Source organism: Triturus cristatus, chromosome 6 (genome assembly GCF_964204655.1).
Source record: "Triturus cristatus chromosome 6, aTriCri1.1, whole genome shotgun sequence".
Lineage (NCBI taxonomy): Eukaryota > Metazoa > Chordata > Amphibia > Caudata > Salamandridae > Triturus > Triturus cristatus.
In genome coordinates, this window is record NC_140589.1 from 1442321435 (window position 1) to 1442340433 (window position 18999).

Here is an 18999-nt window from a genome sequence, read left to right on the forward strand (position 1 = left end):
CCTTGAAAATGTCCTTGGCTGGTTTGAGGACTCCCTTCAACATTGGCAGAGTTTTTACGTGCCTTTCTGAGGATGCAAAAGTGTCCATTAGAAAGTCATCTTCGATGGTATCAGAGTGAAGCTGAACCCCATGGTTATTTGCAGCACGTTCAATAAGAGCGTTGAACGCCGCAGTATCCTCCGTGGGAGATGTTTTTGCCCCATAGAGTTGTGGGTCCTGTGCATCGAGAGGTGCACCTGGGTCTACATGGTCGCCCCAAGTGTGATCAGGGTCCTGCTGGTCATCAGGGTCTGTGTCTCCATGGTAGGGGACTTGGTCATCCATGTAGTCCTCCAACGCATCCGTGTCGGAGCGTGTGGGGGAGAACAGGTGTGGATCCTGGTAGGATGAGTGGAAAGGTTCATAAAGGAGAGGTTCTGATTCTACAGGCAGCTTCCTTTTTAGTGGGATCCTGAAAGGGTCCAACGGCGGTTCCGAAGTTATCCTTCGTTCGTGGAGAATCATCCTGCCAGTGTCGGCGTCGATGACACGTGACGGAGACGTCTCAGCAGGTGTAATCGTTGTCTGGGTGACCCGTGTCCTGAGGTGGAACATTTTCGGGATTGTTGACGGAGGCAAGCCGAAGGTAATGTTGGCTGGCACCGAAGAGGCTGCTGGAGCTTCGATCGGACCGGAACCCGACGGGTCCTGGAGGGCAGCCTTAGTTTTGCTGCTTTGTGTCGCACCAGGTTGTACTTGGAGCGCCTTTGAGGCTTTGGCACCGACCAGGTTCGTAGAGGCGGCCGTGGACTTTTTCGGCGCCGGTGGTTCATCGAGTCGAGGTGCGTAGATGACCGTCGAAGTCTTCGATGCGTGAGGCTTTGGTGTCGTCGAGGGAGCGATGCGAGACGCAGCAGGCGGTGCGGCCCTCGGTGTCAGTGGCGTCGGTGCCGGGGGCCGAGCAGGTTTGTCGGCGCCGATGGCCTTTTTCCGTTTGTCGACTCCGACGTCGCCCGCTTCCAGTTCGGCACCGAAGTCTCTCTTGGTGCGGTCGGTGCCGACGCGTTGCGCTGGCGTCGAAGGCGTGGAAGGCCTCGATCAGACCAGCGCCACTTTCGGTTTCGTAGGAACCGGAGCAGCTTTCGGTTTTATGGAAGGGAAACCAGCTGGTTTAAGCAGTAATGGCTGCCGCTGAACATCCGAGGCCGGGCCCGAGGGCGGGGCCGAAGAACTGCGGGATGGGTCTCGGGTAAGGCCCGAAGGCGATCCCTCGACCGGAGCCATAGGCTGTGGCACTGGGCTTTCTTCGGTTTGAACAGGTAGGCCTTGTTCGTCATTGGAGCTACTCTCTTCGGCCCCTAAGGCCTCCTCGTCGTCTCCTACCTCGGTGTCGTCTTCACCTCTGTGGAAGAGTGACTCGTCGACCTCGTCCGATCCGGGTTCGTGTTCGGAAACGGGACTGGAGGGCAAGACTTCCAATTCTTCGACGTCTTCGGCCTCGTCGAAGATGTCTGTTGGGGCCGGTGCCGCGCCTCGAGTCTCGCCGCTCGTCGATTCCGTAGAGTCTTCTTGGAACGGAACCGGGCACAGGCCATGCATGTCGATTCGTCGTGGTCCGGCGAAAGGCATTTGTTGCACACCGGATGGACGTCGATGTGTGGGTACTTCGCATTGCATACCGGACACCTCTTGAATGGCGTCCTCGATTCGATCGTCGAAGTAGTCGATGGACAGGTAAATGCGAAAAAAGTCGGTGCTGAAAGTTAGTAAACTAAAAAGGTTGTATTGAAAACCGATCGATAAACAGTACCGACGCGAACTAAAGGCCTTTTGGCCTCGACAAAATATTTTCCTAACTTGAGCTAAGATAGCACATCCGAACCCAATGGCGGAAAAAAACAATCTGAGGATGGAGAGGATGCCCATGCGCACTGTAGTCCAGGGGAGGAGTCACCTATCCAAGGATGCTTCGAAGACTCTTCCAGGACAACAACGTGCAAACATCCGGACCCAACACTAGGCGGCGATCTATGCACAGATATGAATTCAGCAGCCCACATGCCTCGAACTCTCAAGATTCTCTATGTTTTAACGTCATACGTACGGGTAATGTTTGTTAATCGTGATCTGTTAATATTGATCAGACATGGACTGCTAAATTCACTTACCTATTTTACAGACACAGAATATTCATTTCCTCCTTTGGAAGGTATGTTTTTATGGCATTTTAGTCCTAGCATGCTTTTTATAGAGCAAACAACAGGAGATGATGGACGGAGTGCTGAAACTTTTCAGACACTCACCCCCAGTCACAGATCTGGGTTGAATCCATCATCATTCCTTAGCACATTTCGCCACCCCAGGTCAGACCCAGCTATATGCAAATCAGTCTTAACCCTGTGCTTCATGGGAACAGTCCAGCCCGAACTGCCAAGCCAAGACTTACCTGAACCGGAAACAAGTATCCTGGGACAGGTTTCAGTGTAACACCCCTCATCAGCCAGGCTAGCTTGAGTCCAGTAGCAAAGTGAGCAAGGGACCCATGTCTGGGCATACCCTGCCAACACAGGGCAAACAAAGCAAACACAAGGAGATGATAGACGGAGTGCTGAAACTTTTCCCAGACGTGGGTCCCTTGCTCACTTCGGTCACAGGATGATGGTTTCCGGTCCAGGGAAGACGTGGCTTGGCAGTTCGGTCTGGACTGTTCCCATGAGGCACAGGGTCAAGACTAATTTGCATATAGCTGTGTCTGTACTGGGGTGGCGAAACGCGCCAAGGAATGATAATCTATTCAACCCAGATCTGTGACTGGGGATGAGTGTCTGAAAAGTTCCAGGGCTCCGTCCATCATCTCCTTGTGTTTGCTTTGTTCGCCTTAATTTGACAGGGTATGCCCAGACGTGGCTCCCTTGCTCTCTTTGCCACTGGATTCACGCTAGCCTGTCTGTTGAGGGATGTTACCCTGAAACCGTTCCCGAATGCTGGATTCCGGTCCAGGGAAGACCTGGTTTGGCAGTTCGGTCTGGACTGTTCCCATGAGGCACAGGGTCAAGACTGATTTGCATATGGCTGGGTCTGAACTGGGGTGGCGAAGTGAGCTAAAGAATAATGGATTCAGTCCAGATATGTGACTGGGGGCGAGTGCCTGAAAAGTTTCAGTGCTCCGTTCATCATCTCCTTGTGCTGCTTTTTATGGAGTCAGTTTTGTGCTTACGTTGTCCTCACCACACATAATTGTGTGCTATGCTACTCGCATGCAGTGCAAACATCACCTTCAGATAGGTTTATGAGGTGTACAGGTAATTTGTTTTTTCAGTTTGTTTTCATTTTGAACCTTTTTCATGGATCCTCTACATTAACTATTACTTTTAGTCCAGTGGGTGCGCTTGCCTATTTGTACTAAAGGAGATTGAAATGCCGACATACATTCCACATTCCACTATTTTCACATAGATTTATTATCAATGGTTCTAGCTCAGTGAAACCTATATGGAAATACAACCGATACGCTGGATAGATGTGTATTTTTTGTTTTAAAGAACCACTGAAACCTCTTCAAATATATACCAACTGATTCTTCATTTAGTGTTTTTGTTGCATGAACCTGTAATGTCAGATTCATTCTTGTGAATTTCGGTCAGTATGCTCTAGGTTTCTACATGCAAAAATATTTATTTACAGTATTTGTTTTGTAAATGATCCCATTGTTGGCCATTTACTTTTGTTAACAAAGAAATGGGGCATCTTTTTCAGAGGTAGCTGAGGCGACTAGCTGAAAACATTTTAGTTTAATCATGTGACTTTGTAACTGAAGATTAGGTTTATTGGAATGGTTGGATATCGGGTGATTTTGGTCCTGAAAAAAAGGGCATCCTACACTGGTGAAAAAGATGTCCAGCCCTTAGTAGGTTTAGTCACATGCCATGTACAGGACAATATGTTGCTATACAAAATCATAGGTTCTTGATACAATTATTACTGTCCACGACCTTATACAGGTGTTCTGTATGTGCTACGTTGATCTTCATGACAAGCGTAGGGCTGAACTAGTTGTAGACAGCCCATAAGCACACAGTGCCTGCATTTAATTAGAAGTAGAATGTGTGGGCACTTCCCACTGTTTCCCATTTTTCTACTGCAAGCAGTTAGGGGACACAACGATGAGATATCACAGGTAGCGGTCAGGACACTAATTCGGCTCAGTTTATGAGGCGATAACAGTATTACATAGCACAACCCCACACAGTTATTCAGCGATCATCCCGCGGTCATGCAGGACGGCTATCCTGCATGATAGTGGTCTTAGGCTTTGTGTATTCGGCACCTTGACTCTAAGACCAAGATAGAGTGGTAACAGATAGTCTTCAGCATGATGTTTGTCCCATTCAGGGGGTGGGGGTGATCTTCATTGTGTTGACATAGGCTACAAAACATCTCCCTACCCCCACACTTAAACCTCACCAGTCTTTTAATGTGCGAGTGTAAGTCTTTGATGTCTTAGCAGTGAGATATACATTAACAGCAGTATAATAGTCTAACAGCAGGTCAGTAATGTCAAGGAACCAAGCAATTTACAGTTGTGCACAGAGATGGGTCAAACATTGCTGAATCATTTGTGACAATCACACTCATTTATGTTACAATTTTAACACTTTCAGAAGTAAATGAGACATTTTACACTCTCTAAAAGAGAACCTGTTAAACAAAATATTTACAAATATAATAAGTCTACGATTTAAAGTTTACACAATTAAGGATACTTACGAGTCAGCAAGAACTATACGTGTCCTAGTAACATTTTCTATGGTGAATTTAGTTTTTCCTCCCTTCCCTGCTATTCTTCCTATCGCTCTTGAGAGATGGTCTCCTTTCAAAGGCTTCACTGTAAAACAAAATCTTAATGTTGAAAAAAAAAAAAACACACAAAAAATAGAAACCATTTGCCATCTCAAACATGTTACTCATTTTTATTTTAACTCCTCTGTGGTATAACAGTCTGTGCCTATACAAATTAACTGCTGTCATGTGCTTGTTCTAGCCATCATACATACTTTTACATGGCAATTTAAAAGAATACCAATATATTATCTACAAGCATGGTGGTAAACAATTGCTACTAGTTCCCATCTGTTGCAGCACAAAGAAGGCCGTCAATTGTTTACTCAAATAATAATTCCTTGAAGATTTAAATTTTTCCCAAATACCAAACAAAAGTGAATTTTTCAGAATAAAGTAAATATGAAGTTAAGCTATTGAGAAAACACAAACATAGGTGATGACAAAAACAAAGGACAGTTAGCAGTGTACACTCGCGAGCACTGCCGGACTATGTTTGCAAGCAGCTTCACTGTAAACGGAAGCCAGAGATGGATTCTTGTTCCTACAAATTTAAAACTTAAGCAGCAATTTTTAAATGCTCCTTTTTGCTCCCAGCATCTTAGTTATAGACACACAAGATTTCGCTCAGTTTTAACCTGCTGGCGCTCTGTGTTTCTCTCTCAGTACAGACTGTCATTACGCACAGTGAACCTTCCATAGGGTCCGAGGCTGCAGCAAATGGTATCTAAATTGCTTGGTTGATTCCAGCTTCAACATCCTAAAACAGGCGGTAATTGTGATGTTTTTGTTTGAGAAATAGCCACATAACATTGTGTTAAGTGTTCCGTTTTAATCTGTGGGCTCTACTATTTATTTACCCACAGTCGGACAGCACTAACCGTCATTCAGTCAGAGGAGCTCTCAAATGGGTATCGCGGGTGCACTCCAACACACCAACATTGTCTGATGTTTTCTTATTCTCCCTACAAAGAGCACACAAGGCTACAAATTAATGTACTGACTGAACGTCCCTCCCCCATTACCATCTCCAGTATTTGATATGGTTCTCCCCAAATAAGAGATTCTAAAAGAACAGACTTTGATCTATTTCACTATAGTCCCACGCATTGAAAGATGTTTTTACATCGCCTTGACAGATGGTGACCCCAGCAGACGTCCCAAGGAGACCTCTAAAGGATTAGAGCTCGAAATGAGTCTATGGCATCTGGGCCAAGAAATTTGGACGTAAAAAGTTCTTGTGGAAAGACTTTGTTAGAAGCGCAAGTGTTGAGTTGCCGGATCCTCTCTTACTTTCCTGAACAATCTTTCCCTGTTCATACATTCATCGTGGTGTTAGGTTCATTGATTTGGCCCTACCATATGTGAAAATAGAATCATTTGGACTGGGGTCCCAGCATAATAGTTTTGATGTAGTTCTGATGTCTATGATCTACAAGGCATTGCTTCACTTTATTTGGACTTTTAGGGATTCAAGCACCGATATTCACTCCCATATAAGCACACGATTTGTGATTGATAAACGATTAGCATTTTTAACTATTTTAATAATGTATTGATTTTTTTAATTTTTTTAAATGATGCTCCATTCTATGGTTTTCAGGTCAAAAAAAGAAAAAACGGTCTAGTGTTTCTTTGCAACTTATTTTGAAGGAACTTACTGAATGTCCAGTTTAGTCCTATTAAAATCTCAATGAAGCTGGCAGGGGAGGTATTCTTTCTGTTGTACATATTGAATTGAGGCCCAACCTCGTTTTTTCGTTACAAGGGCACAGCCCCATTACATTTGTGCCCAGTGCTACATCGGCTCATTCTAAAAATTAACTGGTAAAGGACCAGCGGCAGGCACTGCGTAAAGAGGAACCTTCACTCATGTCTCATTCTGGGTACAGCAAGTAAATCAGCATCCAGGCTGTGTTTGGAAATTTAACCAAAAAAAAAAAAAAGTATTGTCAGTTAGAGAATTCTGGTCAGGCTGCCCACAATGAAGCAGACTGCATAACATTGGTGTACCCCAGTAACATAATACGAAAAAGTCTATAGATGTGCAGGAATTGCAAAGGACGGTGGACCGAACATACATTGTAAGGAGGCAAAACTAACGTCTTTGCATTAACATATGTTCGGCAGCACAGACCAGGAAAAAAAGCATTGGCATACTGAATAAGGACAGGAGCCTAAAGGTACGAAGCTGCATCGTTCATAATAAGGCAGAAAGATTGCAGGTAAAGTGTTCCATGAAAAGGTGCATCTTCAAGTCCTCAGTAAACTGCAGCAGGTTTGGGGCAGTTCCGATTTTGACACCGATGTTCTTCTCCATCCTGAGAGCATAGACAGAAGGTCAGCCTTTCGATTTTTTTTTTGCAGTGTATTGTCAACTATGTATGTCCTGGGTTCAAACGTGGCTAACACGAGGTGGTTATTTTCTTGACCAGGTATAAAAACATGCCATTTCTGATGGCGCTGCATGTGATGTGGCTAGTTGAAGAGGCAATACAGGCATGAAGGCTGACCCAGTGTAGTTCCTTCAAGATAGGAATGACATGGTTGAACTTCTTTGAGCCTCGGATGATATATGCTTAGAATACCTTCGAGTGGGGAAAGTGTAGTTCCAGGGAGACTGTAGTAGGGGGTTGCCTCCAGCCAGTAGTGATTAGACGAATGCTTGGACTGGTTTGAAGTCTGTTTTAGGGAAGAAGGGCTACACTTTTTTACAAAAGGGAGAAGTGCTGCTGCAAAGGTGTTACGCTTTTCTTTGCAAAGTATGCTTTGATCAGTCTTGTTAGTCAAATGCATCAAGAGCTGAAAAGATCAAGCATAATCGGAAGGTTAGGGCCTTCTTGAGGGTAAATAGGAGGACATCAACTATAAGAAGGGTAGCAGTCTATCTGCAGCAGCATGGTCTGACGCGGACTGGTAGCCCTGTAGATTGTGTTTGGTAATCTGGCCTTGGAATTGAACAAAAAGAAGGGCAGTGATCCTTTTCTCCCAACATTCAAATCTAGGTGTCTGTTGGAGGACCAATGAATAAAAATAAAGCTTTCCTCTATCCAGGCACCAAAACATTAATCTGTTCTGTAACATTCAGTGCTACTGTACGGCACCCAACACTCTTTGCGCTCAGGTGACTTTGCTCACATTGCACCTTTTGCATATGCTTGTGGATCAAAGTAAGAAAAAGATTTTAAAATTATCTAGTTTAGAGTGATTTGATACAAGGCACCCTTGTTTTATCCTACTCACACTACTTAAGTCTGACTTATTACCCCTTCTGATTAAGGTGCAGCCGTTCATTAGCACAGCATATTTAAAACATGTTCCTTGAAGAGATAAGGACAATGCATGATATTTTAAAAATAAGATCATGAGAAAATTGCTGATAATTATTTACATATTTAGGAGGATTTTCTCCCAGTTATACACCGTTTCAACCAAAAGGGTATTTTTAAGCCAAACCTATGCATATATTTGATCTACTAGAGTAAGGCAATTAGATTTTCATCCTTGGACTTTTAACTTTGGTTTGAAGAGTTGGTAACTTAAACCCCATAGACCCGAACATCAAACTGCAAAATTCTCAAAGATAATTGAGGGTTTCTTGCCTCCTTATAATTAGATTAGTAATTCGGCTAAAAATGACTGTGCATTTGTCTGTTCATTTTCAATTTAACACTATTAGGCCAGTAGCTTCTCCTGTAATGTGCATGAAAAGGTGTGACCAATAATTCAAATAACACTGCACTGATATACCCAAAAGAGTATTGATTATTTAAAATATTACTGGTGCAGGTTGGATTGCACCAGGATAGCATGTGACTTGCAAAACTGTACGTCCCTTGTAGGTGGTACCTAGGGCATGGATACTAAAGCGGGTCCCTAAGCGCTGCAGCATGTATTGTGGCACCCTAAGGAACCCACCACCAAACTCATGCAGATCGCAATTGCAGGCGGCATGAAATGGTGCAGACAAATGTAAAAACACAACATGACTCACACCCAGTGTGCCATGCCCACAGACACTGCATGCAATTATGCAAGTCACCCCTACAGCAGGCCTTATAGCCCCAATGCAGGGTGCATTGATATGACCCTGTGCTGTCTAATTCACTTGCTTGATAGTAGAAGTGAACACGGAAGCTAGCTTAAGTATATGTACTGGGCATAGATCATTACTAGTGCCCCAGCTAAATGATGGCTTCACTGAAACCTATGGTGTTTAGTATCAAACACATCTTCTTAATAAATACATGCTGATGCCAGTAGTGGCTTTATTACAGCATGCACCCTCAGGGCACCTTAGAGGTGCCCCCTAAAAACCTACCAGCCTCTTAGCGTGCTGGCTGTCTGGTATCATCCAGCCTGCCACCACAGAACGGTTTCTAACCCCCTACAGGTGACAGCCCGCCCCTACAGGTGACAGCCCGCGCTCGTAGGCAAGAAACAGTGCTTCACACCTCCTCCAGCAGAATGGCTAGTGTATCTGAATAGCAAGGCCAGGGAATTCAAGGCCCCTGCCGTCTTTGCTATCCAAACCCAGCTTCCCCCAGACCTGGGTGATGCCACCCCCTGCCCTGAGGCCCAATTGGCACCAGGACAGGCGTGACATTAGCTATGCTAGAAGGCGTGGTGCACTACGAGCCAGTCACACTTCTAAGGTGGTCTGCTTGATGTTCCCCACAAAAGAAAGGGTTCCACCATTTTGATTTTGGTGAATATAGGAATTCTGGGACAGGGTTATTCCCACTCCCCAAAGAAAGTGGTCATATTGTGGGTGTAGTGACCCAAAGGGTAAGTAGCCCATTGGCTACTCCCTTAATGCCCTTAAATTAAGTATTTAGGTGGCCCCCTGACACCAGGACCTTCGATTCATCTGACCGAAGAAACAAGAGGACAAAGAAGAGCCACAGAAGCAAGAACTGCGGACTACTGGTGGACTTTTGGCACCAAACCCTGCCTGCTACCTGCTCCTTTCCCAACAATTGGGACACCCTGACTCGCCCAGTAGCTGTACGTCCTCCAAACGTCTCGAGTGGCCTCCAGCACGTTGCCAAGCGGTCAACAACTCCCTTGAAGAGGAGGAGCCACTTCCCTGCAGCCACAGACTGCAACATCCGGTTCACCGTTCTGCTGTTCATCAGGTCCACCGATGTAGCAGCTGCCCAGGAACAGGTCACCCTGCTCCTAGAGGTCCGATCCGTCTCCCCACCAAGTAAGCAGACACCAGGTCCAACCGGAGCAGCCTTGCACCAGTACCCGGGGTACCAAACCCCTTGCAGCAACCAAAGCTTGTTTGAGTCCAATCTGAACTCCGATGCTGCAAAGACCAAGCAGCCAGAGAGGAATGTCAGCACCGCAGAGGGAAACAGAGTTGCCCAGCTGCACTGCTTTGTCCCCCTTTGCAGGTTTAACAGATCCATGGAGGCCTTTCACGCACGGGCACTACCAGACCAAAACCATCGGCATCGGAGCTCTCCGGCCTGGGTCTACGACAATCGACTGTGCTCCCCTGCTTTCAGGACTCCATCTCGTCTCCATGAGGTCAGTTTTTCCTATGCAAACTAGAAAGATTAGACATTCACACTATCTTAGTCTGTTTTTACTTCCATTCCCTGAGGTTCTCCCACAAGTCTTGGAAAGGGATGCGCTTGCTACTCTCCTCTAACATTTGTGAACATTGTTAAAGATTAGAAAAAAAGATACTTGTGCATTACATTAGTTTCCGGCAGCTACTTAAAATTTACTATTATTCTCCCTGGAAGCAAAACTTTACTGTGCCATCCTGCTTCCTTCACTGGAATGAACTGATGTACCAACTATAAATGCCCTTCTAGTACCGTGATGCTGCTTGGCTGCCTTAAAGGGCAGTTCTTTTTCCACTATGAAATGATGCATGTCTAATGGAACAGTTACCATTTCTAAAAAAATAGAAAATAAAATAGGACAGTGGGAGGAATGTTGTTGCATACGTTTTTAACCCCATTTCTAATGGGTTTCGTAAATATATAAATGTTTAATTTTGCTTACAAAATGCTTCATTTTCACAACCATTATATTTTTCGAAGTGGAGAGATATTCATCTTGTAAAAAATAAATAAAAAAATAAATAAAGTTTACCAGGATCCCAGAAACGAGATGAAAAAGTCTAATATTTATTTACTGAATGAGTACCCAGTGATGAAAAATCTTACAGTTCTATCAGTTGTGTAAAGTACAGCAATGGAAGGGAGATTTTAAAGAAAAGAGAATGAATGAAGGAGGGAGAGAGAATGAGAAACAGTGAGGGATGGAGAATTAGGAAGAATAAGGGATGGCAACAAGGAAGGAGTGCATGAGGAAGAAAAAAGATGGGAGGGATAGAGGAAAACTGAGTAAAAGAAAACAGGGAGGGAGGAAGACGGAGTGATGAGAGAGAAAACAAGGAGGAATTTGAAAGAAAAGTAGGACAAATGAGGGATGGAGCAAAAGCGGGCCTAGAGGGAGAGAAAAGATGGCAAGGGAGTGTTTGTATTGAGGCAGAGCATAATCCCCTATTGTGAGTTATAAATACCACAGGGATTAGTAGGGGACACAATACAATTTGCCAAAAGGAATATGCTACTTACCAGTATGCATCTGTTCTTGGCATGTAGAGCTGCAGATCTACACTGTGCATAGATCGCCATCTGGTGTTGGGCCCGGATGTTTGCAGTTTGTTTTTCTTCTTGGACAGTCTTTGGAAGTCACGAGTTTGGCGACTCCTCCTTCGGTCCGTACTGCGCATGGGCTTCGGCTCCATCCTCAGATTGTTTTTCGCCAGCAGGGAAAAGATGGAGCGCAGTGATAATAGTAAAGAAACCCATGTGTGTTGTATCTAAATAAGATAAACTGGAACGGATACAGGTAGCCGGGGAGGCGTGTATAGATCTGCAGCTCTACATGCCAAGAACAGATGCATACTGGTAAGTAGCATATTCCGTTCGAGAGTAGCATATTCCGTTCGAGGCATATGAGCTGCAGATTATACACTGTGCATAGACTATATAGCAGTACCCAACCCTAGCGGCGACCACCAGTATCCGTTGCAGTGGTTTGAAACAGTGTTTTGAGTACAGCCTGGCCCACACTAGCTTGTTGTTTGGAATGCACATCTACACAGTAATGTTTTGTGAAGGTGTGCGGGGTTGAGCATGTGGCTGCTTTGCAGATGTCATCTAAGGGTATGTTCCCTAGAAAAGCCATAGAAGCCCCCATTTTTCTTGTAGAGTGGGCTTTAGGTGGAACAGATAATGTTCTTTTTGCTTTGTGATAGCAAATTTGTATGCATTTCACAATCCACCTAGCTATCTCTCATTTTGAGATGGGGTTGCCTTTATGTCGTGGAGAGAAGGAGACAAACAATTGTTTAGTCTTTCTGAAAGATTGCGTTCTTTGTATGTAGTACAGTAAAGCCCTTTTAACATCAAGTGTATGTAGAGCCCTTTCCGCAACAGATTGAGGTTGCGAGAAAAAACCGGTAATTCCACAGATTGATTTAGATGGAAGGGGGAAATGACCTTTGGCAGAAATGTTGGATTTGTGCGAAGTATCACCTCGCTGTGATGTATCTGTAGAAAAGGTTCTTGTATTGTGAACGCTTATATTTCACTAACCCTTCTAAGGGAAGTGATAGCTACGAGAAAAGCTGTTTTCCAAGTAAGGAACTGCAGCTCACATTTATGCATTGGTTCGAAAGGCGGCCCCATGAGCCTTGTAAGAACTACGTTTAGATTCCACACAGGTGATGGTGGTGCCCTGGGCGGAATTACTCTTTTAAGGCCTTCCATGATGGATGAATATGCCAGGTTACACCTATGCAGATGGAGCAGGTAGCATATGATGTGCTGTATGGATACATCCAAAGGGTTGATGGTGTTGTTACGGCAGTAGACAACAAATCTCGTCCACTTAGCAGCATAGCATGCTCGAGTGGTAGGACGTCTGGCTTCCCTGATCATGTTTATGCAATCGGGGGGAAGGTTAAGGTATCCAAATTCTAAGATTTCAGGAGCCAGATCGCAAGGTTGAGCTGAGCTGGGTCCGGGTGCCTGATTTCTCCATGGTTCTGGGTTAGGAGGCATGGGGACAGGCGCAGTTTTTGATGTGGTACCACTGAGAGCTGTAGTAGTGTGGTGTACCACGGCTGCCTGGCCCATGTTGGAGCTACCAGAATGAGTGTGAGGGAGTGCTGTTGTAGCTTCCTTACCACTAATGGAATTAGCGGGAGAGGTGGAAAGGCGTATGCAAATTTGTCTGACCAGTTCATCCATATCGCATTGCCTTTGGACAATGGGTGTGGGTATCTGGCGGCGAAGCTTGGGCATTTTTTGTTTTCGTGGGTGGCGAAGAGGTCTATCCGAGGATGCCTCCACTTGTGAAAGAATGGGTGAAGAACTTGTGGATGCAGTTCCCATTCGTGCATTTGCTGTGTTTGTCTGCTGAGCAGATCTGCCATGGTGTTTTGTATCCCTGGGACGTGTTGTGCCAGGAGAAAGATTTGTGGAATTGCCCATCTCCATATGCTCTGTGCTAACCGAGAGAGCTGGGGAGTGTGTGTCCCCCCCTGTTTTTGAATGTAGTACATTTCAGTCATATTGTCTGTGCGAATGAGGACTGCTTTGGCTGGGATTTGTTTCTGAAAGGATTTCAGGGCTAGAAAGATCGCTAATAACTCCAGATGGTTGATGTGGAGTAACTTTTGTTGTGGCGTCCATACACCTTGCACTGTGAGGTGTAAGAGGTGCGCTCCCCAGCCGGAGAGCGATGCGTCCGTTGTTAGAATCACCTGAGGAACCGGGTCCAGGAACGGTCGCCCTTTGGAAAGGTTTGTGGTGTTCCACCACTGCAGAGAGTGATGGGTGCGACCGTCCACCAACACCATATCCATCAGCTGCCCCTGGGCCTGGTTCCACTGGCGTGCTAGGCACTCTTGGAGTGGACGCATGTTGAGTCTTGCATGAGGCACTATGAAGATGCAAGATGCCATCATCCCTATTAGCTTCATAAACACTCTTGCTGGGAGAGAGTGCTGAAGAATGAATCTTTGGCGCAAGGCTTGTATGCTTGCGATTCTGGCTGAATTGGGATAGGCTATAGCTTTTGAGGTGTCTATAGTGGCACCGAGGTATTGCTTTGTGTGAGACGGTATGAGCTGGGACTTTTGGTGGTTCACAGTGAAGCCTAGCTGGTGGAGTAGTTGGATGGTACTGTTTGTATGTTGCACACACTGGTTGTAGGACGCGGCTTTTATTAGCCAGTCGTCCAAGTAAGGGAACACGTGAATGTGTTGTCTTCTGAGGTGTGCCGCTACTACTGCTAGGCATTTGGTAAACACTCGTGGTGCGGTTGTGACCCCGAAGGGGAGAACCTTGAACTGATAATGTTGGCCGTCCACCACAAATCTGAGTTACTTTCTGTGAGAAGGGTGTATTGGAATATGAAAGTATGTGTCTTTCAAGTCCAGTGTAGTGAGAAAGTCTCCCTGGCAGAGGAGTGGGAGAACTTGTTGGAGAGTTACCATGTGAAAATGGTCTGAATGGATGTATGCATTTAGAGGCCGGAGGTCTAGAATGGGCCGTAGGGTCTCGTCTCTCTTTGGTATCAGAAAGTACAGAGAGTATACCCCTAAATTTTGCTGATTGACGGGGACCTGCTCTATAGCTTGTTTTTGCAGGAGGGAGATTACCTCTTGTTTCAGCAGTGTGGTATGTTCTTGGGACATTGTACGGTGCCTGGGTGGAATATTTGGGGGGGGGGTAGACGTTGGCTCGAGACAGTACCCTGACCGAATAATTTGGGTCACCCATTTGTCTGATGTTATGGTTTCCCAGGTTTGAAAAAAGTGTTGTAGTCTGCCCCCGACTGGAGTGGAATGGTCTGGGGGGAACGGTGGAAAGTCATTGTGTGGGCGGTGTGGCAGAACGGGCGGTGTTGGTTTTGCCCCTGCCTTTATTATTGTTCCCTCTATATCCACCTCTTTGATATCCCTTTGTGAAGGTAGTCTGAGGAGGGGACTTGTAGGAGGTAGAGGCGTTATCGGCAGAGTAACCCCTGCCAGTGCCTCGAAAGGAGGAACGGCGAAAAGAGCGTCTAGGCGTGTGGGATTGTAATGCCCCCATAGACTTCGCCGTATCTGTATCCTTTTTAGGTCGAGGACTACCGGTCTGCCGAAGGCAGAACCGGAAGTCGAGATTTAATGTTTCCTAGAGTGGCTCCTTAGCCCGCCTCTCTTTTTGCCTCTCCTCCATTGGCTGGCTTCCTAAACGGAGGCCCGCCATTGGAGGAGAGAGCCGTCCCTCCAAATAGGCTCCGTCTTTTTCAGATTCGGGGGCGTGTTCCTTGCTGTTCTTTCCACTTTTTAGCCACGCCCTTTTAGAACAGCAGGAACACGCCCCCGAATCCGAAAAAGTTTCGGAGCTTCCATCCGCCATTTTTTTGCTGTCCTCCGGCCGTGAGGATCTTCTTGCTGTTGTGCGTATAGGTAAGGCATTTTGCCTGTTTGTTCGTCCTTGCTCGGGGATTTTGCAAAAACAAAAACCGAGACATTCCACAAACACAAAAGTAGGACTGCTATTTTGTACCGACAGAGGGTCAATGTATTACATAATGGACAACATCAAAAACAGACAATGGAGCGAAGTAAATGCTACTTTCACTAAATTGCTTTCTGCTCGTGCTTGCTAACTAATTCTGATCTGGAAAGACATGAAAGCTAAGCTTACTTCCCCATGTGCTCTATCAAGCCTTGCTAAAATGTGGGACGTACTTCCGGCAAATCCGGGACGCCTGCTCACCGCAAACTGAAGTCAACTTGCTCCGGATGGGGTTCTCCATATTACGAGTGTTCCCTTACTGTTTTATTTGGGCCAAGTCATATCTCTGAACCTGAACCCGCCCCGAAGTACCCAGTCAGAATTGCAACAGAGGCTCGAGTCCAGTTCTCCTGAGCCACAGCCTCTCTCCGTGAAGGCCCGGTGCCACACAGCTTGTTTATGGCCGTCAGTCATCGACACCGGAACTCGTCCCCATGGAGACTGCTCCGGCTCCGTTTGTTTTACTTCCAACGGCAACCACCGGCCTGCGGGAAGAAGCAGCGAAGGATCCCTCGTCACGCGACCACATATACCCCCGACGCATGAACGCGCCTTCGCCTGAGTGAAGGGCGGTGACCCCCCGAGGCCAGGCACCCGGATGCAGAGACCCGCGCGGGTGAGAACTTGAAATTAAAACAGACGGATTGGGGCTCTGAGACTGAGACACAGATATATCTTGGAATTTTTAACGCTCAGCAGCAGAGAATTGGGGAGGGGTCGCTGTGTAGCTCCCTTTGTGAGCCAATATACCTCTAGGTGCTAAAGGCCTGCAGTGAGACTTAGCTTTAGGTAAAAAATTAAAAAAGAAAAAGCTGTCTTACAACTGTGTTTACAAAGTGAACAAACTTGTGTAACAAAATATTACAACCTGCAGATTAGTCCACTTTCTTTAATATTTCTTATTCGTATTACTGCGAAAACGTATGTTTATTGAGACTATTTGTGGGTACTCAAATTATCCCAGTTAAATTAGTGCAGCTCTTGCTACCTCTTTCCCCGCAGACCCCCTTCCCCAAAAAATAGTAATATTCCCTTTTACTCTAATAATAGAATGGAATAATACCACTTTGTATCACTTGGAACTTGAAACTGGTTTATTTATAATGTCTGTCAGGGTCGAACTGGCAGGTCAATCTGGCCGTGCCAGAAGTGTTGTCTGACACGTCAGTGTGTGGGTCTAAGGAGACGATTTGTACTGTTAATTTCCCTGATAAAGCCACAAACATTACCTGCAGCAAGCACAAATGCGCGCAACCTCACATAATGTGCAAAACACCTATGCAGCGTGTCTTTACAAGTTCAAAACTTCCCCTCTTTCCAAATGAGGTACGCTTTTTAGGTCGAGGACTACCGGTCTGCCGAAGGCAGAACCGGAAGTCGAGATTTAATGTTTCCTAGAGTGGCTCCTTAGCCCGCCTCTCTTTTTGCCTCTCCTCCATTGGCTGGCTTCCTAAACGGAGGCCCGCCATTGGAGGAGAGAGCCGTCCCTCCAAATAGGCTCCGTCTTTTTCAGATTCGGGGGCGTGTTCCTTGCTGTTCTTTCCACTTTTTAGCCACGCCCTTTTAGAACAGCAGGAACACGCCCCCGAATCCGAAAAAGTTTCGGAGCTTCCATCCGCCATTTTTTTGCTGTCCTCCGGCCGTGAGGATCTTCTTGCTGTTGTGCGTATAGGTAAGGCATTTTGACTGTTTGTTCGTCCTTGCTCTTTTTTTTTTCCATTCGCCTTTAGCAAAGTCAGCCGTGTGTTCTCCACTCGCCCCTCCCTTCACTTTCCGCCTCCGGCCATTCATTACCAGTCCTTCAGTGTCCAAGCGCGCACTCCTCGCCCTGCCTCCATTCACCTCTTTTTCTTTCCGACTCTAGTCTCACCCCAGGACGCTTCCTTCTCGCCGTTCCCTTTCATGCCTTTACCTTCTTTCCTTTCATGTCTTTACTTTCTTCATGCCCCTCTAGTTTTCTTTCCTTCTTTACCCCTCCTTTCACGCTGTCGTCGTCTCCCGATCTTTCCATCTCTCCTTCGTTCTCTTCCTTCAGCTCCCCCTCGCCCGCTCACTAGTGTTTCTCGCCGCTTTCCGTTTTCCGGTCTGAGGACTCCAATTCTATGGGAAGGTGAGGGTCCGCCGATAGAAGCAGGCAATGAGGGTTTGAGAACAGCGAAGAGCCTCCGAGGGCCTGAAATCGCCGATCCCAGGGGAGAGTCTGAGGTTCCAACCGGGAAAATGCACGCGTCCCTCAGTGGGCGGAATTTAGGATCAGCCAATTTCAACCATTGTCTGATAATGTAATCATATTAAAGCAACACAGATTACAACTCTGTGACAGAGGCAGCGCCATGAAAGGTGCAGCACCTGGGCAGGTGGCGAAGCGCTGCTCGGCGCGGGGAACGGGACAAGTAATGAACCCTCTTCACACTCACCTGGGGGGAGGGGAGGTCTGCCTACCTATACTCGGAGCTCTTAGTGGGTTGAAAAAACGGGGGGGATGGTGAGTCTCAAAGGGGGGTAACCTATGTGATAAAGTGCGCAGTTTAAACATGTAAGCTAAAAATCTCAGCTGCCTGACAAGAATTTCGCTGCCTCTTTTTGTGTAACTCTTTATTGCTTAATTACTTACAATCATTACAAACAAGCGTCGACGTTGCAGCATGAAAAGCATTGAGATAAATTTGCATATAACATATTAAAACCGGACATTTAAAACCTAAAGTGAGTCAGCCTGCCTGCTCACCTATGGTGTTGCTAAGCGCGCTAGGGCTATGTGCGCTATATGCAAGAGACAGTTGGCCATACTGTACCGTACCGCTCCTCGAAGGGAGAGGCTTTCGAAAGTGCCACCTGCCGGTCGTTAAATATTTAATAAACGTTACGTGGATGTATGATATGCAATATTTTAAACAGATCAGTAAAAACCACAGAGAATGCCGCCCTAGTCACGTATGATTTAATAAGCGTGCGGTGCGTGCTAAGAGTAGAATGCACTGGTACGCGAAATAGGGCCATATGTCACAGTGCCTCTTTCTGTAATTGCATCCAGATGTATAATAGAACAGGCGTGCACTTGAACCGGCCTGCACATATTAAAACAAGCCCAGACTGTTGGCTTTATCAATGGTTGTTAGCTGCAGAAGATGACTGAGCAACAACAATGACTTTGTGGTAACTTATTGTGAACGTGCTTCAGTTCTGTATTTATGAAACTGTGAAATAACTATACCACGTGATTAGAAACGTTATATCAAATTCTTTGTAATATACTTGTATTTATTGACGCTTGAAAAAATGTCTCGCAGCTGATAATACTTGGCGGCAGCTGCCCGTGCAGCAGTTTTATCACTGCAGACCTGCTACATTTAGAGTCTGAGCTCTGCCCTTCACCCCTCCTGCCCGGCGGCGGAGCCCCACTGACCGCACTTTCAGGCAACGACCAGGTGATGAATCATGAATGTATCTTATGATCAGCTCAGCTACTTCGAGGCTGTATGCACCACAAAGGAGTCCCTCCAAAGGTAGTGGCCAGAAGTGAACATCTTTTTTTCACGTCCACGGTGAGGGGGTCACAACATCACTCTATGC

At 46.1% G+C, this 18999-nt stretch overlaps 1 protein-coding gene across 1 annotated transcript in view; it reads right to left on the reverse strand.

Moving 5' to 3' along the window:
• Nucleotides 1–18999, reverse strand: part of PNO1 (partner of NOB1 homolog) — a 99853-nt gene that overhangs the window by 35369 nt on the left and 45485 nt on the right. The window contains exon 5 of the mRNA XM_085612506.1: nt 4748–4865. Within this exon, the coding sequence (XP_085468632.1) occupies nt 4748–4865 (118 nt within the window). The remainder of the gene's footprint in view (nt 1–4747; nt 4866–18999) is intronic.